The sequence below is a fragment of the Lutra lutra genome, chromosome 7 (genome assembly GCF_902655055.1).
Source record: "Lutra lutra chromosome 7, mLutLut1.2, whole genome shotgun sequence".
Taxonomy (NCBI): domain Eukaryota; kingdom Metazoa; phylum Chordata; class Mammalia; order Carnivora; family Mustelidae; genus Lutra; species Lutra lutra.
Genome location: NC_062284.1, coordinates 37,760,844 through 37,781,584, shown reverse-complemented (window position 1 = coordinate 37,781,584; position 20,741 = coordinate 37,760,844). Strand labels below are relative to the sequence as shown.

At 37.1% G+C, this 20,741-nt stretch overlaps 2 protein-coding genes across 8 annotated transcripts in view; one reads left to right on the top strand and one right to left on the bottom strand.

Moving 5' to 3' along the window:
- The window catches only part of MNS1 (meiosis specific nuclear structural 1), a 43,374-nt gene extending 31,092 nt beyond the window's left edge, over positions 1-12,282 (top strand). For 2 of the 5 annotated variants that reach the window (XM_047738008.1, XM_047738007.1), the window contains 3 exons: positions 2,757-3,014; positions 7,957-8,082; positions 10,118-11,187. In XM_047738008.1, coding sequence (XP_047593964.1) covers positions 2,757-3,014; positions 7,957-8,082; positions 10,118-10,210 — 477 coding nt within the window. In that variant the 3' untranslated portion in view covers positions 10,211-11,187. Of the gene's footprint in view, positions 1-2,756; positions 3,015-7,956; positions 8,083-10,117; positions 11,188-11,283; positions 11,584-12,134 lie in introns of those variants that run through there. The other 3 variants (XM_047738004.1, XM_047738005.1, XM_047738006.1) reach the window with 3 other exon arrangements.
- The window catches only part of TEX9 (testis expressed 9), a 155,130-nt gene continuing 145,000 nt past the window's right edge, over positions 10,612-20,741 (bottom strand). For all 3 annotated transcript variants that reach the window (XM_047738009.1, XM_047738010.1, XM_047738011.1), the window contains 2 exons: positions 12,057-12,191; positions 10,612-11,027 (listed from right to left, as the gene is read on the bottom strand). In XM_047738009.1, the coding sequence (XP_047593965.1) occupies positions 10,950-11,027; positions 12,057-12,191 (213 nt within the window). In that variant the 3' untranslated portion in view covers positions 10,612-10,949. The remainder of the gene's footprint in view (positions 11,028-12,056; positions 12,192-20,741) is intronic.

Here is a 20,741-nt window from a genome sequence, read left to right as displayed (position 1 = left end):
CCAGTGTTTTTTAATGAACAAGAAATCTGAACAAACATTTCACTAAAGAAATATATGACTAACCAATATAAAATAAATTGTTAGCTTGTATTATTTTTAACATTTTTCAGCTATATTAAAACAGATCATTTTAGATACTGTTTCATCAGTGAGGAGGAAACCGAAAACCACGTATTGATATCAAAACCAATTGCATATATATTCTTAATGACTAACTGCATAGAAGAAATGTAAAATATGTACATTTCTTTTTAAAAACAATGTAATCGATTTATATATATCTAGTATCAAGTTACCCAAAGAAGTTAAGGGACTAAAGTGTGGTGGAGTTGGTGGGGGCTGGGAGTTAACACCCTTGGGGTAATTCCTCAGCCAAGAGGGGACAGAAATTAAGGGATGGATGCTTCTTCCTGTCAGCCTTGTGGACAGACATGAAAGGTGCTCCATGCATTCCTCACAAGGTCTTGGCAGGATTAAGCCACAGTTGCCCGCATAGTAACCAGTTAACTTACGTACCCACGTGTTGGCTTTTCTTCCTTCCCTATTTCTCTCTGCTTTTCTCTCACTGATGCTTCCTGAGATCTTCCCTCATAAAATATGTATACACAAATATTGTGTAAAGCTCTGCTTTCATAGGAGAACCCAGACCAAGATACCTCTAAACGTTTCCAGGCTCAGAGTAGTTTTACAGCAAATTATTTCAAACCTTCAGTAAATAGCTATTTCTTAAACCACATTATGGGTTGTAAAATTATGCAGTCCATATTACTTATATGTATAAAATCCTGATCCAAACAGATCTAAGAGTACAGGAACACTTTTCTTATAGAAAAAAAAAAATATATGTTTTGTTTTGTTTTGCTAACACCTCCCTGATATTTACCCAGATGTCTTTACCATTACTAAAATTTGTATGGGAGATGGGTCCCAGGAGATGTCATCAATTCATTTGATTCAATGTGTGTTTTCTGTGTGTTAGGTATTATGATGAGCTCTGGAGGAGTTCAAAGCTGAGACAGTATCTGCCTTCACTGAGCCTTCTGACTTCCATATCATACATGGCAGATGAACACAAACTGTAATATCATAACATCGTGCCCAGTATCATAAACTAAAACAATAGATATGATACATAAAATAATAAAAAAAATGTGAGGAGATAGGGTACGGGCATATCAAATAAATTAAATGTTGGGAAAATTGAATGGTATCAAAGGCCCAAAAGAGAATTCTAATTCCTAAAAGGAATTAGAGTGATTAGAAAAGACTTTCTGGAGGTAAGATCTGAACAGATTAGATAGAGGTAAGTGAGGACAAAGAGGTTGAATATTCAAGATAATGAACAGAGTTACCGTCACTGATATTCCAGACTGATTCACTTAAAACCCACTCCTACCCTTTTTGTCTTACTTTATTATAAAGACTATAAAATTGAAATCACATTTCTCTTCTTTTAGCCATAATTCTTCATAGGACCTAGGTAATCTCCCAAGTTATCCTTGCACTTCAAGGTGTGAAGACAGAAGTAGGCAAAGTGAGGTTGCAAATCATACATAGAAGACTGGGTCATTGGGAATAGTTTTGGTAGTTATCATCATGGAATTTGAGCCATAATGGTTAACTCTACAAAAAAATAGATGGTAACCAAGATGGCAGCTGATTCCCTGGCCCTCTATGCCACCTGCTGGCCTGTAGTAAATCCCTTATAGTTTGTGTTACATGTAAAACCCTGCTCATACAGCTGTTGTTAAGGCAATATTTTGAATGCCTTGAGGATATGGCTTACCTCCTGGAAATTGTGTTAGAATTAGGCAAGGCTGGTTACAGTTGAGAAGGAATTAAAATTTATATCAGTCCTAATTGGATAACAATAAAGCAAAAATAGAATCTAGGTGTTAGATGGGTGGTCACTGTAACCATTTTTCAGTTATGTTTAAAATTTTTTATTAATAAAATGTTAGGAAAATTAAAGCTTGTAGGAAAAGACTAACTGTGCCAAGTAATTTTGAATTTTCCCAAAAAACTTGTGATTGTCATTTCTAGATTATTATTCTGAAAAATATTTACCAGTGATTTGAACCACAGTTTCAGGCAAGATTCTAGAATGATTCATAGTGGGTACAAATTTCACAGATTTAATAACCTCAGGTGTGTAAAAAGGTTTTTATATCTGTTCCTTCCAAAATATATATAAATTAAAATTTAAAAATAAAAGAAGGCAATCCATAGGTAACATGTCCTTTATCCAGTGAGTCTTTTTTTTTTTTTTAAAGAATTTTTTATTCATTTATTTGACAGAGAGAGATCACAAGCAGGCAGAGAGACAGGCAGAGAGAGAGGAGGAAGCAGGCTCCTTGCTGAGCAGAGAGCCCGATGCGGGGCTCGATCCCAGGACCCTGAGATCATGACCTGAGCCGAAGGCAGCGGCTTAACCCACTAAGCCACCCAGGCGCCCCTATCCAGTGAGTCTTAAAAGTCTGAAGTCTTAACTTCTGACTCCCCCAAAACTTAATAACCTACTGAGGACCAGAAGCCTTACTGATAACATAAAGATTCGATTAGCAAATATTTTATATATGTATTACATCCTACATTCTCAAAGTAAGCCAGAGAAAAGAAAATGTTATCAAGAACTAGTTTTTCAGTTTTATTTCTTATTTTAAACTGCACTCAACCAAACTCTATCCACCCTTTCTTTGTAAATCTGCTGTAAAGAAACAGTTACTGAATTAATGTTTATATGGATTGTTGTTTAGGAGGAAGCAGAAGAGAAATTGAGAAAGCAAAGGGAGTTGAAGCAAGATTTTATGGAACAAATGGCCCTGAAGGAATTAGTACTCCAGGCTGCGAAAGAGGAAGAGGAGACCTTCAGAAAGGCTATGCTAGCTAAGCTTGCTGAGGATGATCGGATAGAACTGATGAATGCTCAGAAACAAAGAATGAAGCAACTAGAACACAGGAGGGCTGTGGAAAAACTCATTGAAGAGCGTCGCAACCAGTTCCTTGCAGACAAAGTAAGAAAGTGTTCTGTTTTTTTCATTGTCACTGAACCAACAATCAGCTCATTTGTTCCTCCACGAAGCATTTCACTGAGACCCTTGCTGTTAGGTTATCTGTTTACTAACATATGGTGTAGACGTTTTCTGACCAATCATTCCTTAATGCATCTAGAATGTATTTATTGATGCTTTCCATTGTGCTAGACACTGGTTGGCTGGTGTTGAGAACATAAATACAACTAAGTCCATGATATCTATGAGTTTGTGGTCTTGTATAAAAATATATAAAAGTAATCATTATAAAGATAGGCCAAGTACATGTGATAATAATTATACAGGTATGGGCATCTCGGTATGGTAGAGGGGACACAGATCATGAATGCCCTGGATGCTATTTTAAAAGTGATCTTTATCCAGGCGTACCCACTGAAGAATTAAGTAGGCTACATGGTTAAGTTCTGCACTTGGAAAGATGACTTGAGTAGGGATATTGGGGGTAGAGTGAGGGGAGTAAGACTGGAGACAGGGAGACCAGTTAGGACATTACTATTGTAAGTCGGTGAGAGGTGGGGAAAACCCATGCAGATGGAGAAGGAGGGAGATGTGAGGGAGATAGCTTTGATGGGGCTTGGTGACCAGTTAGGTCTGGAGAGGTAAGAGCAGGATTACGGCTGCTGCTACTACTACTAAATAGTACTATTGCTTCCATCCTCAGTGAATGGGTGAGGTCCTAAAGAAAACAAAGAAAAATGGATTTCAAGGGGATATATAATTCCATTTTGTCCGCATTAATTCTTAGGCCCCAGGGGGAAGATTTCTTAACTGGCAATGTAGACTTCAGAGTTGGAGAAGGAACTAGATTTGTGCCTTTGGACACATGTTTCATTCATAAACCTGAAATAATACTTAAATAATCTGCCTCACTAGATTGTTGAGCTTTAAGAACCAAATAAGATAATATGTAAGTACTCTGTAAGTACAAACAGCTCTAAATATGAAGAATACAGATTAGACATATGGTAAATATTTATGATTAATGGAAGTGGTAGCAGTAACGTGAAAATTTATTGAGCGTTTACATGCATCATTCACTATTCTAAGCTCATTTCCAGCAAAGTGATAACTTTAAATTTTCAACCCTGTGAGTTAGGTATTATTCTACCCCCATTTTAAAGATGTGAAAACTAAGGCATAGAGAGATGACCTATATATTGCTCAAGGTTTCACAGCAAGTAAGTGGCAGAGCAGGGATTAATAAAGTTACTTATGGTAATGATGATCTTTTCCTGTATGGGTGGACAGGAAGAAATCTTGAGATATTATTGTAATCAACAGATACTGACCTGTTAGGCATTCTGCTGAGTGTTGGTGAAGGAACCAAAATAAATAAAAATTAATTCTCATAGCTTCTAGGATAGTGCAAAAAATAGGGTACAGATTTGTAAAAGATTTGATTATATATAAAATTATACGGAGTACATTTCCTAAATGTACAATGTAAACATTTATAGAATTTGGTAGTTGTAATTTACTAATTGTGCAATACGGTTGACCCATGAACAGCACAGGGGTGAGAGGTGCTGGACCCTCCCCCTCACCCAGTCAAATATCCACAATTAACTTCTGACTCCCCCAAAACTTAATAACCTACTGAGGACCAGAAGCCTTACTGATAACATAAAGATTCGATCAGCACATATTTTATATATGTATTACATCCTACATTCTCAAAGTAAGCCAGAGAAAAGAAAATGTTATCAAGAAAATAATAAGAGAAAATACATTCACAGTATTATATTGTATTTATTGAAAAAAATTACTGGTAAGGGGACCTGTGCAGTTCAAACCTGTGTTATTCATGGGTCATGGACATTTCTGGCAGAACTATGTGGGTTTACCTGGAAATACATAGAAGATGAGTAAAAGCAGAAGACTATTCTAAGTTGGCAGCATATGGAAATACCACAACGAGAAACTTGAATGATAGGCAGAGGAGTCTAGATATGATACAGTAGGAAACTGATGATCATAACATGGTCTTTAGCAAGAGGAGAAGGTAGTAATTCAAGAAAGAGGTGATGAGGACCTGGAATAGGTTCACAAAGCAATGGAAGAAGCAAGAAAGGGAAGAGTTTAAATATTTTTAAAGTAAGATGAGACTGGTATAGCTTTTTTGGACCATGAAGGGTAGAGTGGAGGAAGGAGTCAAAATAACTCCCAAGGTTTTAAATAGGAGAGACTCAAAGAGTACCAAATGCTGTTGTGTTATGAGGTAGAACAAAAAAAGATATAATACTTCAGTTTTAATCATGGTGTGTTTGAAACGGAAATGCAAATTGAAAATATTCTTAAGGCAGTTAACCCAGAAGAGCAAAGCTTAGGTCAAATTTTCCTAGAAATACGTATCTCGCATTAAGCAGCACAGAGAGAGGTTCAAGCTAAGAGGATTCCTCCAAAGAATTATGATGAGAAACAGTAAGAGGGCCAGTCAAGTCTTGGTGAACATTCTTATTTGATGGTAGGAGGAGGAGGAAGAAAACAATGACGTGACCAAGAGATGGTTAGAAAGGCAAGAGAATCTAGATGGTGTGTCACTGAAAACCAAGAGAGATCAGCTCTGTCTTTTGCCTGCTCCATGAAGTGTCGAGATACTTTGGCTCTCCTCTCTTCTTACTTATGTCACACCATAGTTCTGTTGCCATATTTCCAGATGTCCAAATGACAAAGTTGGAAACAATTTGTCTTAATTTTCTTTAATGTACATATTCCTAGTATGAAGCTGTGTGCTTCAAATGTCTGAGATTGGGTCACATCCCAAGGGCAAGGGTGGATTTTCATTATCATGGAATATGTTAATCCTTTCTTATAATCCTATGAGGCTCTAACTCTGATTTCTAGATTTTGAAGATATTCCTAAATAGGTATCTACAATTCTGTCTAGCTTTTTAAGAAATCATACGTTTAGGCAGACAAAAATCTGAAACTCCCCAGGAAGCAGTTTCCTACTACCAGCTATTCAGAATTTGTCCTAAATGGACAACTTGGTTTCAGAGTTTTCTAAACTCTTTATCCTAATTTACTATAAAAATGTTTATTAGGATATTTAATGTGTTTACCACATCCTAAGAAGAGAAATCTTGTATTCTACCCAAATTAGAGACTATACATCATTGGACAAAAATTTAACAAGTGAGTTTTCCTCATAACATTACAGAACTTTCTTGTATCTCCTTTCTATAAGGAACACATCAGTTAGAATTAGGTTTGGCTACAGGTACAGAGACCAAATTAATGGTGTCTCAGTAGATAGTTTATTCTTCCTCATAAAAGTCTGTATGACCCATCTGCTTATATTCCGTTGGCAGAAACCAAGTCCTATTTTGACCATATCGGACTGTAAGGGAGCCTTAGAAATGTAGTCTTTAAAAATAATAATAATAATAAATTCAGGTGTAACAATTCCATGGAAGATTCTGTTACCCTATTTGATCTTAGAGGTAACATAAGTAAGGGCCACTCAACTCTTTGATTCAGGAACAAGATGGATAAGAATGTCTTTTCTCAATTAGCTGTTATCAATGCTATGTCTGATTCTGTAATGCAGATAGTATTATAGTAGACGAAATACTCTCATGAGAAGCAATTACAGGTTTAAGTGGCACTGGAAATGGCTGTGTCCTAGCATTCCCCTTTTTCTTCATTGGTAACTATAAAGAGTTATTAGGTTATGTAGAAGCTGGTCTCCCATTGTAGGAAAACAGACATACTCTTTTCTAGTTTACATGACTTTGACAAGGACTGGTCTGAAAAAATAATGAGCCGAGGAAACTTTAGTTATTACAAAGACACGCTTAACATTAATACTACTTTAATTCTAGGTGGGAATTCACCGCTTCAGTGGTCTGCCTTTAGCACCCTTCCCTTTCCAACAGGATTATTTGGGTATGGCTCCATAAGAGTTCTTTTAAGCCCTAAAACTTTTAAAGCTGGTCCTCTCTTCCATAGTATATGGTACAGAAGTTTGATGTGGTTATATAAGAGCATTCAGAACTCTCTCCTGAGAAACACCAGTTCTTTTTTTTTTTTTAAAGCTCAGCAAGTCCCAAGATTGGATTTTTTTTTTTTAAGATTTTATTTATTTATTTGACAGAGATCACAAGTAGGCAGAGAGGCAGGCTGAGAGAGAGGGAAGCAGGCTCCCCGCTGAGCAGAGAGCCCGATTCAGGGCTCGATCCCAGGACCATGACCTGCGCCAAAGGCAGAGGCTTAAGCCACTGAGCTTCCCAGGTGCTCCGAAACACCGGTTCTTGTGTTGGAACTATTGCTGCTATTCTTGTGCTTCCTACAGGCTCTTAAAAATCTTAACATATATGGAAATGTTTACCTTTTAGATATCCCTGTTTTGTTTTTTTTAAAGATTTTATTTATTTATTTGACAGAGATCACAAGTAGGCAGAGAGGCAGGCAGAGAGAGGAGGAAGCAGGCTCCCTCCTGAGCAGAGAGCCCGATGCAGGACTCGATCCCAGGACCCTGAGATCATGACCTGAGCTGAAGGCAAAGGCTTAACCTACTGAGCCAACCAGGCGCCCCCCTATTTTGTTTTATACAGTAAACTGCCTTCAGCACTGGGCATATGGTTAACATTATATAAATATCTGAATAAATTAGGAAATCCCTTCTTGGAAAATTTTTTCCTTGGTAATGAAGTTATATTTTCCTAGAAATATATACTTGCCTCCCTAAAATCCCAGTCATGACTACTGTTTTTGTAACTTTAAAAGATAGAGATATGTTGTATATATAATAAATATAAAAATACTATATAGTATATTCTGAAGTTAGTGTCAAAAATAGTTCATCAATTTTGTCTAATTCACTATGAGAATAGGTTTTATTTAATGACTTCTTAAAAGATTAATGTATGCTGTGACAATAAAATTTTATTTACATTTCCAGCAACGTGAACTAGAAGAATGGCAGTTGCAGCAAAGAAGACAAGGATGTATTAATGCAATTATAGAAGAAGAAAGACTAAAACTTCTCAAAGAACATGCTACAAAATTACTAGGCTATCTCCCCAAAGTAAGTGAGATTTAACTCAAGGTATAATCTTCCTGAACTCCAATAGTGGGGAAAATTACGTGGTAACTAGGACTTCAGAGGGTCTGGGTTTTGCTTACTTCTGGCTGTTCACAAAGCAGCAGTGGGATCTTAGGCATCATTGACATCTGTCTCTAAAATGAGAGAGTTGGTCTTGGCACATTCTTTTTTTTCTTTTTTTTTTTTTTTTAAAGATTTTTTTATTTATTTGACAGAGAGGTCACAAGTAGGCAGAGAGGCAGGCAGAGAGAGAGGGGGAAGCAGGCTCCCCGCTGAGCAGAGAGCCCGATGTGGGGCTCGATCCCAGGACCCTGGGATCATGACCTGAGCCGAAGGCAGAGGCTTTAACCCACTGAGCCACCCAGGTGCCCCGGTCTTGGCACATTCTTAGAAGCAGGAGCTAGATTTCCTGAATTTCAATTTTAGAAGTCTAAAACTAAACTACCTGAAATCAGTTGTGATACTTTGTACACTAAAGCTGATGACATACAGGAAAATCTTGTAATTGGTAACACTGCTAACAGACACATGTTTGAACCAAGTCCGAGACAGATCTGCTATCTAATGGGAAGTTTTAAGTAGGTACTAGGTAAACTGTTTTGTTTTTTTTTTTTAATTTTAGTTGAAAGTTTGCAAAGAGTGCTTTTTTTTTTTAAGATTTTATTTATTTATTTGAGAGAGAGAGAGAGATCACAAGTAGGCAGAGAGGCAGGCAGAGAGAGGAGGAAGCAGGCTCACTGCTGAGCAGAGAGCCCGATGCGGGGCTTGATCCCAAGACCCTGAGATCATGACCTGAGCCGAAGGCAGAGGCTTAACCCACTGAGCCACCCAGGCGCCCCTAGGTAAACTGTTTTTAAAAGTACTTCCAAAAGATAAGATTTTCATCTATTAGTGAGATACATTCTGACTGTAAATGGAAGTAACAACTGAGTTTCATAAGCCATATAAACATCTGGATGCATGTAAATAAAATTTCCATCTTTTAAATTTAGAAATGTCATTTGATTTATTCATCTGGAAGAATCAAGTGCTTATTTTTTAGTGCAGTGCTAAGGAGGGAGAAAGGGAATTGAGTAATTATTGTTTTTCCACAGGTTGTTACAGTCTAATTGGTTGATAGGATTAATTATATAGTCTTCTTTTTTTTTAAATATATATTTTTTTTTTTTTATTTGAGAGAGAGGCAGTGAGAGAGAGCATGAGCGAGGAGAAGGTAAGAGGGAGAAGCAGACTCCCCATGGAGCTGGGAGCCCGATGCGGGACCCGATCCCGGGACTCCAGGATCATGACCTGAGCCGAAGGCAGTCGTCCAACCAACTGAGCCACCCAGGCGTCCCAATTAATATAGTCTTCTTTTTAAATTAATACGTCACATTATAAGTTCTGGAGAGTCTGGGATTTAGATATTTTTAAAAGTAAATGTGGAGATGGGGAGAGCCTAACAAACCTGATATATCCCCAAATGACCTAAATTATTCTTTAGGTCCTTTAAATTATATAAGCAAATACTTAAGAGGCTTTTACTGTATAGTATAAGGGAAAAGGAAAGTAAATAAAAGCATGGAGAATTTCAAAGGGCTTGCTTAAATGGCCTAACTCCAAACCTGGAGCCTTTCCTGCAAGATTCAAGGTTGGCTGATCAGTCACAGAACGGAGGCAAGAGCCAGCCTCATCCACGAGCCTGGCAAAGCTCAGTCTCTTCACCCTGACCTCTCTCAGACCTCATTAAATTCTTTAGCCAATCCTAGCAGTCGTGACCTGCAGTAGTAAGGGAGAAGAGCCCAGATTCCTATTACAACTTCCTACACTGGAGCTGATAGATACGTCAGGAAATCAAAGAATATTGAGTATATATATCAAATCATAATTTTAGAGAACAGTGATTTTTTCATAAACCTATTAAATAGATTACATTATCTTAGAGCTATAACTTCATAAATTTGTAGTCTATATATTTGTTAGCATTTGGTGAACTACTCTAGCATTTGAAGTAACCCGCAAAATATTTTTCTTGCAGGGAGTATTTAAAAAAGAGGATGATATCGATATGCTTGGTGAAGAGTTCAGGAAAGTATATCAGAAAAGGAGTGAAATTTGTGAAGAGAAGTGACACCATCAAGATTAGGTAAAAACTAGATTGTTTTTCACCACTAGATGTCATTGTAACTTTTGTTTTACAGTTAATACTGAATCTGTAATCTACTTGGATTTTCTAAAGTGTCTCTAATTCATATTTTTTAGCTACAAAATTGCTCTTAGTCAAACTCGTTCTTGTACTGATAATTTGAAGATCTGATTTGTGTACCACATCACAACAGTCCATGTATATATAAATACATTACATGCCAAACCCAGGAGACTAACTTCTTCATACTACTCCTACTGCTCAGAGCTTTTTCTGCATCTCCATTCAGATACAGTTCCACTGGCATTTTAGGAACTTTACTTCCAGGATTTGGCCAGCCAAAGTATCTTTTTCTTTCTACTATAAGGAAAGAGAATAGTTAAGAGTGAGGAATTTCAAAGTGCTTTATTGTCAATGAAAACTTAAAAACAGAATTTCCATAACATAAACTTACCATTTATGAACTAGAGCTGAATCTCCAGGACATAAAGTACTTTACATTAGATGGCAAGTGGGTCACAAGAAAGAATCAAAAGTTAAATTCCTATTATTTTACATATCAATTTTGTATCCCCTAAATCTGAACAGGGAATTCACTAGAATTACTTTGATTTCATTACCAAATGTCTTCATAATACTTAATAGTGCATTAAAACTTTAAATAAAATATATATGGGTCATACAGTTAGACATACAAAGTCTACATAATTATAAAGTAGGTAATTTATGAATTTCCCCATTCAAGTGCCTTCATAAATTCCTCTTCGGTGAAAGACAACATCGTGGAAGCTTCAATATGCATCTGTGTTTGTAACAAACCAATATTGTTTTAGTATTAAGAGTAGACCACAGAACAAAAGGAAATTGATAAAAGTGTGTACATAAATATGCTATCAAATTAATAAGGTCTGTTGGGATGTGTACTCAAATTCTAATAAACATGATATTTGAAATTACATTCACTGGTCAGCTTGTAAAAACTTATTTTGTCCATGGTGGTTACTGAACCAACATGTTGAGAGAATAATAACATTTTAATTCCTAACCTTGGCAAAAAGGGAGAGTGGCAGAACCATGACTCCTTATCTTTTCACCACCAGGTAACTTTGTGGACAAAAGGAAATAGTGGTTGGGATTCAATTTTCAGTCTTCCCTGTTTCAAGAGGCAAACTAATCCCCTAAGATAATAGTTATTCTTGTACATACTTTCTTTAAGGAGTATCCATATAGTATTTCTAGTTCCATTTGCCACATTACTAATATACTTGCATGAAAATATCCATTTGCTTGGATGACACATTGTATATAAATCTTATTATGTATGTTAATAGATAAAATTTTGTGCCTAGGGGCACCTGGGTGGCTCAGTGGGTTAGGGCCTCTGCCTTTGGCTCTGCTCATGATCCTGGGGTCCTGGGATCGAGCCCCACATTGGGCTCTCTGCTCAGTGGGGAGCCTGCTCCCTCCTCTCTCTCTGCCTACTTGTGATCTCTCTCTGTCAAATAAATTAAAAAAAAATACTTTAAAAAATTTTGTGCCTGTGTCAAAATAAAAAAAACGTATCTAAAGTAGAAATAATAACTATTTTAGTAGAGTGGCCCAAATAATACCTATGATTTAACTGTGTTTTTTTTTTTTTTTTATAAAGATTTTTATTTATTTATTTGAGAGAGAGACAGTGAGAGAGAGCATGAGTGAGGAGAAGGTCAGAGGGAGAAGCAGACTCCCCGTGGAGCTGGGAGCCCGATGTGGGACTCGATCCCAGGACTCCAGGATCATGACCTGAGCCACCCAGGCGTCCCTTAACTGTGTTTTTTAAGGACAGACTCACCTTCTGCCTTTTTAAAACATCAATTAATTTTAATTGTTTCTTGAACCCTATCATTAATTCTCCTTTTTGTTTTTCTAGCTTCTTGTTTTCTGATTTTAGTGCTTCAATTTTTTTGTGTTCTTCATTGGCTATATCCTGCAAAAAGAGAAGAAACTCCCATATAGTCTTCAGTCTTTACTGGAAAAAATTATAAAAAATATTGTCACATTAGTAATAAATATCTTTAACTGAAATATAAAATTTTTGCAAATTTTCTTCTTTGCATTACTGAATAACTAACATTGGTAACTTAATGATCTGTCAAACATTTTAGAAATAATTCAGTTCTAATTCCAGTAATGCCAACTCTTCTAGGGTGAACAAAAACATATTTGAAGGTATAGATGAATAATCAGTAGTAAGATGAAACTGGAGGTGATATGCTCCTTGAAAAAAGGGAAATATACTGGCTGAAGTCCATAGTCAGCTGTCTTCTGAGAGTACTTTCTACTTCATGGGTTCACAGGAGAACCTTGAGGGTTCACCTCAAGGAAAAAGTAGCAGTCTTACTGGTCTGAGAAATGAGACAACAGGGTTGCCAGGGTGGCAGAAATTTTCAGTTGACAAATCCTATAAAGAATGGAGCCCTAAAATTTCCCTTAAATCCTTGGTAGACACTTAAATACCCCGTGGGCAGGGTGAGACCCCCTAGGAACACATGAAAGGCAACAGCTATCGTCTAAAGAGCTGAGCAGAGAATTCAGCCACAGGCCTGACAAAGGAGAGAGAGTTTGTGATCTTGGCAAAAATAATCCAAATGAGCTCTGCATCAGTTTGGACAATGGAGAAGGACCAATGAACTTTGACAGGTCAGTAGAATTTAACCAAGTACAGGAAGATCTTATACTTAAATAAATGTTAAAGGAAGCCTTTCATGCAAAATGGCAATGATACCAGAAGGAAATCTGAATCTACATACACATATAAAGTAACAGAAATAACGTAATAAATATTAGTAGACTTCTTTTTAAAATAACTCTCTTTAAAAGATAATTGATAGTGATGTCACCAAGATGGCAGATTACGAAGTTCTGGGCCCTTGTTCCCCAACAAACACACATGGACACACTGAAGACACAGTGTAGTGTTGTGAGAAGTATAGAAGCCAACTAAGCAGTAACAGCCAAGCAAACACCTAAAAAGCCATACTCAAAAACGATAGGAAATTTCATGGCATTTATGCTCACCCTTTTCCCCCTTACCCTCCTGGCATAATGGAAGGAAGCCTTTCAATTCGTGGAAAGAAGAGTAGAACTTGCCTGTAATGGTCTGACTTGTTTGGGGATTGCTTGAGGGATTGTCTCACCTGATTCAGAGCACTGATGGAATGGTGACACAGTTTACATATCAGGCTGGAGGCTGCTGGAAGCAGTGGTGGGAACTGCTGCACATAGGGCCTACAGGGGGTCTGCATAACCATGAATGTCTAGGTACAAGAGATTATGGGCTAAGGAATAAAATGCAACATTGAAGGCCCAGAGAAGAAGCAGGGCTGAGACTCCTAGGAAGTCATTTAAATTTAAGTCTGTCATTTAAATGACAGAGTAAAGAGCTTTAAGACATACAGAAAACAAATCAAAATGGTAATGGGAAGTTCTTCCCTCAGCAATAACTGGAAATGTAAATGAATTAAACTTCCCCTAGATTATATTTAAAAAATAAGATTGAACTGTGTACTGTCTACAAGAGATGTAAGGACATACCCTGGAAAGATGAAAAAAGATACTGCATGCAAATGGTACCCAAAAGAGGACAGGGGTTCTATAATAGTATCAGACAAAATAGACTATAAGTCAAAACAGTTATGAGAGACAAAAAGGCCATTAGGTAATAAAATGCTTCATTCACCAAGGAATTATAACAATTCTATATTCACCAAACATCAGTTCCTAAATATATGAGGCAAACATTGACAGAACTGGTGGAGAAAAAAAAAAAAAAGCTCTGTGATTATAGTAGACTTCAATACCCCACCTATGGATATAACAACCAGAAAGAAGGGCATTAAGAACAGTATGTGAACAACCCAACAGACCCAACTGGGCCCAAAGATGTATATAGTACATTCCACCCAACAAAAGCAAAATGCACATTTTTCCTTTGTTTTCCCCCTAAAGATTTTATTTGAGAGAGAAAGAAAGAATGTGAGCATGTGCAGGGGTGAAGGGCAGAGAGAGAGAGGGAGAGAGAAACCCAAGCAGACTGTGCTAAATGTGGAGCCCGATACAGGGCTCAATCTCACCACCTTTAGACTATAACCTGAGCTGAAGCCGAAACCAAGAGTCAGCACTCAACTGACTGTACCACCCAAGTGGCCCCAAATACACATTTTTCTTAAGTGTACATGGAACATTCTCCAAAACAGATTATAGGCCACAAAACAAGTCTTAGTAAATTCTAAAAGACTGAAGCCATACAAACTTTCTGTTCACACTAAATTGAAACTCAAAATCAACAGCAGAAGGAAAATTGGAAAATCTATAAATATGTGGGGATTAAACAACATACTCTTAACCAATGGGTCAAAGAAGAAATCACAAGGGAAGTTAGAAATTATCTTCAGATAAATGACAATGAAAACACAATGTACCAAAACTTACAGGATATAGTGAAAGCAATGCTAATGTGAAAACGGATAGCTACAAATGTTTACGTTAAAAAAGAATAAAGATCTCAAATCATAACAACTAAAGAACTAAACATAACTACAGAACTAAACCCAAAGCTAGCCAAAAGTAGGAAATACTAAAGATTAGAGCAGAGATAAATAGAGAATAAAATAACAGTAGAGAAAAATCAATGAAACAAGAGTTGGCTCTTTGAAAAGATCAACAAAATTTACTTTATCTAGACAAAAAATAGACTCAAATAACAGCAGAAATGAAAGGAGATATTAAAATTGACTTTACAGAAGTAAAATTGTAAACGAGACAGTAGACATTACAACCGAAACCACAGAAATAAAGAGGATAAGAGAATACTCTGAGCAATATACACCAATAATTGGATAACCTAGACGAAGTAAATTCCTAGACACTCCCAAACTACTAAAACTGAATGATGAAGAAATAGGAGATTAGTTCAGGCAATACAAATATGTAACTAGTTAGCAGACTGAAGGAGCACTCAAAAACCTCTCAACAAGGAAATCCCCGAACCAGATGGCTTTACTCGAGAATTTATACCAAATATTTAAAGAAAAATTAACACCAAGAAGAGTCAAAGATAGCAGAGGAGTAGGAGACTTTAATTTCATCTGGTCCCAGGAATTCAGTTAGATAGCTATCAAATCATTCTGAACACCTGCAAACTCGATTGGAGATCAAAGAAAAGAGTAGCAGCCATTCTATGAACAGAAAAGTGACCACTTTCTGGAAGGTAGGGAGGTGCGGAGAAGTGAGTAGGAGGTGACATATGGGAAGACACACCACAGCGGGGAGGGAGCCTCCATCAGCTGGCTATTGGCAAGTGACAGAGCAGCAGAGCACAAAATCGGAACTTTTAGGAGTTAGAGCATAGAGTGCAGCCAGAGACTAGGGAGACAGGAGTGACTGACTGCTTTTCTCTGAGGGCTCACTGAGGAGTGGGATCCCAAGTTCTTGGCTTCTCTAGGGCCAGAGATTGGGAGGCTGCCATTTTCATTCTTGTCCCCCAAAGCTGAACTAAATGACAAGAGGAAAGTTGGAAAGAACTCAAATACATGGAGGCTAAAAAGCATCCCACTAAAGAATCAATGGGTCAATCAGGAAATTAAAGAATTTTAAAAATCAGGGTGCCTGGGTGGCTCAGTGGGTTAAGCTGCTGCCTTCGGCTCAGGTCATGATCTCAGGGTCCTGGGATCGAGTCCTGCATCGGGCTCTCTGCTCAGCAGGGAGCCTGCTTCCCTCTCTCTCTCTCTCTCTCTCTCTCTCTGCCTGCCTGTCTACTTGTGATCTCTGTCAAATAAATAAATAAAATCTTTAAAAAAAAAAAGAATTTTAAAAATCATGGAAACAAATGAAAATGAGAACACAACTGTTCAAAACCTTTGGAATGCAGCAAAGGCAGTCCTAAGAGGGAAGTATATAGCACTACAAGCCTTTCTCAAGAAACCAAGTCTCAAATACACAAGCTAAACTTATATCTAGAAGAGCTGAGAGAGGACAGCAAATAAAGCCTAAACCCAGCAAGAGAAGAGAAATAATAAAGATCAGAGCAGAAATCAATGAAACAGAAACCAAAAGAACAGTAGAACAGATAAATGAAACCAAGAACTGGTTCTCTTAAAGAATAAGATTGATAAACCCCTGGCCAGACTTATCAAAAAGAAAAGAGAAAGGACCCAAACAAAATCATGAATAAAAGAGGAGAGATCAAAACTAACACCAAACAAATATAAACAATTATAAGAACACATTATAACAACTATATGCCAGCAAATTAAACAATCTGAAAGAAATGGATGCATTCCTAGAGACTTATAAACTACCAAAACTGAACCAAGAAGAAATAGAAAAGATGAACAGACCCATAACCAGTAAGGAAATTGAAGCAGTAATCAAAAATCTCTCCCTCCACAAAAAAAAAAAAAAAAAAAAAAAAAAAAAAAAAAAAAAAAAAAGAGCCCAGGGCCAGATGGCTTCCCTGAGGAGTTTCACCAAACATTTCAAGAAGAATTAACACCTATTCTTCTGAAGCTGTTCAAAAAATATAAATGGAAGAAAAACTTCCAAACTCTTTGTATGAGGCATTACCTTGATCCCAAAACCAGACAAAGACCTCATCAGAAAGGAGAATTACAGACCGATGTCCCTGATGAACATGGATGTAATAACTCTTACCAAAATACTAGCCAAAAGGATCCAACAATATAGTCAAAGGATTATTCATCATGACCAAATGGGATTAATTCCAGGGCTACAAGGGTGGTTCAACATCGGCAAATCAATGTGATACACTACATAAATAAAAGAAAGGACAAGAACCATATAATCCTCTCAATAGACACAGAAGAGGCATTTGACAAAGTACAGCATCCTTTCTTGATTGAAACTTTTCACTATGTAGGGATAGAGGGAACATATACCTCAATACCATAAAAGCCATCTATGAAAAACCTACAGTAAATATCATTCTCAATGGGGAAGAACTCAGAGCTTTTCTTGTAAGGTCAGAAACACAGCACGGATGTCCAATATCACCACTGCTATTCAACAAAGTACTAGAGGTCCTAGCCTCAGCAGACAACAAAAAGAAATAAAGGCATCTGAATCAGCAAAGTAGTAGTCAAACGCTCTTTGCAGATGACATGATACTTTATGTGGAAAACCCAAAAGATTCCACCCCCAAATTGCCAGAACTCATAGAGGAATTCATATGAAGTGTTAAGATATAAAATCAATGCACAGAAATCAGTTGCATTTCTATACACCAAGAATGAGACAGAAGAAAGAGAAATTGAGTCAATCTCATTTACAACTGCACCCAAAGCCACGAGATTCCTAGGAATAAATTTAACCGAAGAGGCAAAGGATCTGTACCCAGAAAATTATAGAATACACATGAAATTAATTGAGGAAGACACAAAGAAATGGAAAAACGTTCCATGCTCATGGATTAGAAGAACAAATATTGTTAAAATGTCTATGCTACCTACAGCAATCTACACAATGCAATCCTTATCAAAAAACCATCAACTTTTTTTCACAGAACTGTAATAAATAATCCTAAAATTTGGACGGAATCAGAAAAGACCCCAAATAGCCAAAGGAATGTTGAAAAAGAAAACCAAAGCTGATGGCATCACAATTCTGGACTTCAAGCTCTATTACAAAGCTGTAATCATCAAGACAGTATGGTGCTGGCACAAAAACAGACATAGATCAATGGAATAGAATAATGAACCCAGAAATGGACCCTCAACTCTATGGTCAACTAATCTTCCACAAAGCAGGAAAGAACATTGAATGGAAAAAAGACAGTCTCTTCAACAAATGTGATGGGAAAACTGGACAGCCACATGCAGGGATCTTTACTAAGATAAAAACCTTTTGCACAGCAAGGGGAACAATCAACAAAACCTGAAGACAATCAGCAGGATCAGAGAAGGTATTTCCAAATGACTTACCAGATAAAGAGCTAGTATCCAAAATCTACAGAGAACTTATCAAACTCAACACCCAAAGAGCAAATAATCCAATCAAGAAATGGGCAGAAGACCTGAACAGACATTTCTTCAAAATAGACATCCAAATGGCCAACAGACACATGAAAAAGTACACAACATCACTCGGCATCAGGGAAGTACAAATCAATACTACAGTGAGATACCACCTCACACCAGTTAGAATGACAAGATTAACAAATCAGGAAATGACAGATGCTGGCGAGGATGCAGAGAAAGGAGAACCTTCCTACACTGTTGGTGGGAATGCAAGCTGGTACAGCCACTCTGGAGAACAGTATGGAGGTTCCTTGGAAAGTTGAAAAGAGAGCTACCCTATGACCCAGGAATTGCACTACTGGGTATTTATTTACCCCAAAGATATAAATGTAGTGATCCGAAGGGGCACCTGCACCCTAGGGTTTATACCAGCAATGTCCACAATAGACAAACTATGGGAAGAGCCCAGCTATCCATCAACAGATGAATGGATAAAGATCACACACACACACACACACACACACAGAGGAATATTACGCAGCCATCAAAAAAATGAAATCTGGCCATTTGCAATGATGCGGATGGAACTAGAGGGTATTATGCTAAGTGAAATAAGTTAATCAGAGTATGACAATTTTCATATGATCTCACTGATATGTGGAATTTGAGAAACAAGGCAAAGGATCACAGGGGAAGAGAGGAAAAAATGAAACAAGATGAAACCAGAGAGGGAGATAAGCCATAAGTGACTCTTAATCTTAGGAAACAAACTGAAGTTTGCTGGAGGGGAGGGGGATGGAGAGATGGGGTGGCTGGGTGATGGATATTGGGGAGGGTATGTGTTGTGGTGAACACTGGGTGTTGTTTGAGACTGATCAATCACAGAACCATAGCCCTGAAACAAATAATACATTATATGTTAATTTAAAAAATGAAATAAAATTTATATAAAAAATAAAGAAAATTAACACCAATCACGCTCAAATTCTTATCCCAAACTGAAGAGACCAAAACACTTCCAAACTCATTCTGTGAAAGTCAGCATTAGTCCATTACCAAAGCCAGAGAAAAACATGAGAAAAAAACCTACAGAACAATATCCCTCACAAATACTGATGTGAAAATCCTCAACAAAATAATAGCAAACTGAGTTCTGCAGTACATGCAAAGGTTTATACAGAACAACCAAGTGGGATATATTCCTGGAAGCAAGGATGGTTCAACATATGAAAATCAATCAATGTAACACTCCACATTAACAGAAGGAAGGAAAAAAACACACACAATCCTCTCGATTGATGTAGAAAAAGCATATGAGAAGATTTAACACATTTTCATGACAGAATGATACTACTTCAACATAATAAAAGCCATATAGGAAAAGCCCACAGCTAACAGACTCAGTGGTAAAAGACTGGAAGCTTTAGCTCTATGATCAGGGAGAACACAAGTTACCTCCTTTTGGATTTGTTTGTTTGTTTATTTATTTGACACAGAGAGAAATCACAAATAGGCAGAGAGGCAGGCAGAGAGAGAGAGGGACGCAGGCTCCCTGCAAAGCAGAGAGCCCAATGCGGGGCTCAATTCCAGGACCCTGAGATCATGATCTGAGCTGGAGGCAGAGGTTTAATCCACTGAGCCACCCAGGCACCCAAGTTACCTCCTTTTGCCACATTTATCCAACTTAGTCCAGAAGTCTTGGTCAGAGCAGCTAGGGAAGAAAAATAATAAAAGGCACCCACATAAAAAAAGAAGAAAGCTTATTTCTGTTCACAGATAGCACATATATGTAGAAAACCCTAAGGATTCCACAAGTAAACTGTAAGAATAAATTCATTTGGTAAAGCTGCAAGATACAGAATCAATTGATTTATAAGAATCAGTTATATTTTCATATACTAACAATGAACATTCTTAAAAAGTAATGACCACCAAAAAGAATAAAATACTTTAGAATAAACATAACTTAGGAGGTGGAAGACTTTTATACTGAAAACTTCAAAACACTGCGGAAAATATTTAAACGCAAATAAGTGGACAGAAATTCTGTGTTTGTGGGCTGGAAAGACTTAATATTAGTTCTGATACCAATATTACCCAAAAGGTAGTTATAAATTAAACGTAATCTCTATCAAAATTCCAATTGTGTTTTTTACAGAAATAGAAAGATCCACCCTAATATTCATATGGAATCTCAAAAGGCCAGAAATAGGCAAACAATCCTGAAAATGAATGACAAATTTGGAGGTTTCACACTTCCTGATTTCAAAATTTATTACAAAGCTATGGTAATCAAAACAATATGATACCTTCATAAAATACAGACCAATGGAAAAGAGAGCCCAGAAATAAACATCTGTACAAGGACAAATAATTATTGACAGGGTATCAAGCCATTCACTGGGAATAAACAGTGCTAGGAAACTTGTTATCTCCAAGCAAAATAATGAACCTATACCCCCTATATCATACCATATACAAAAACTAACTCAAAGACCTTGGTC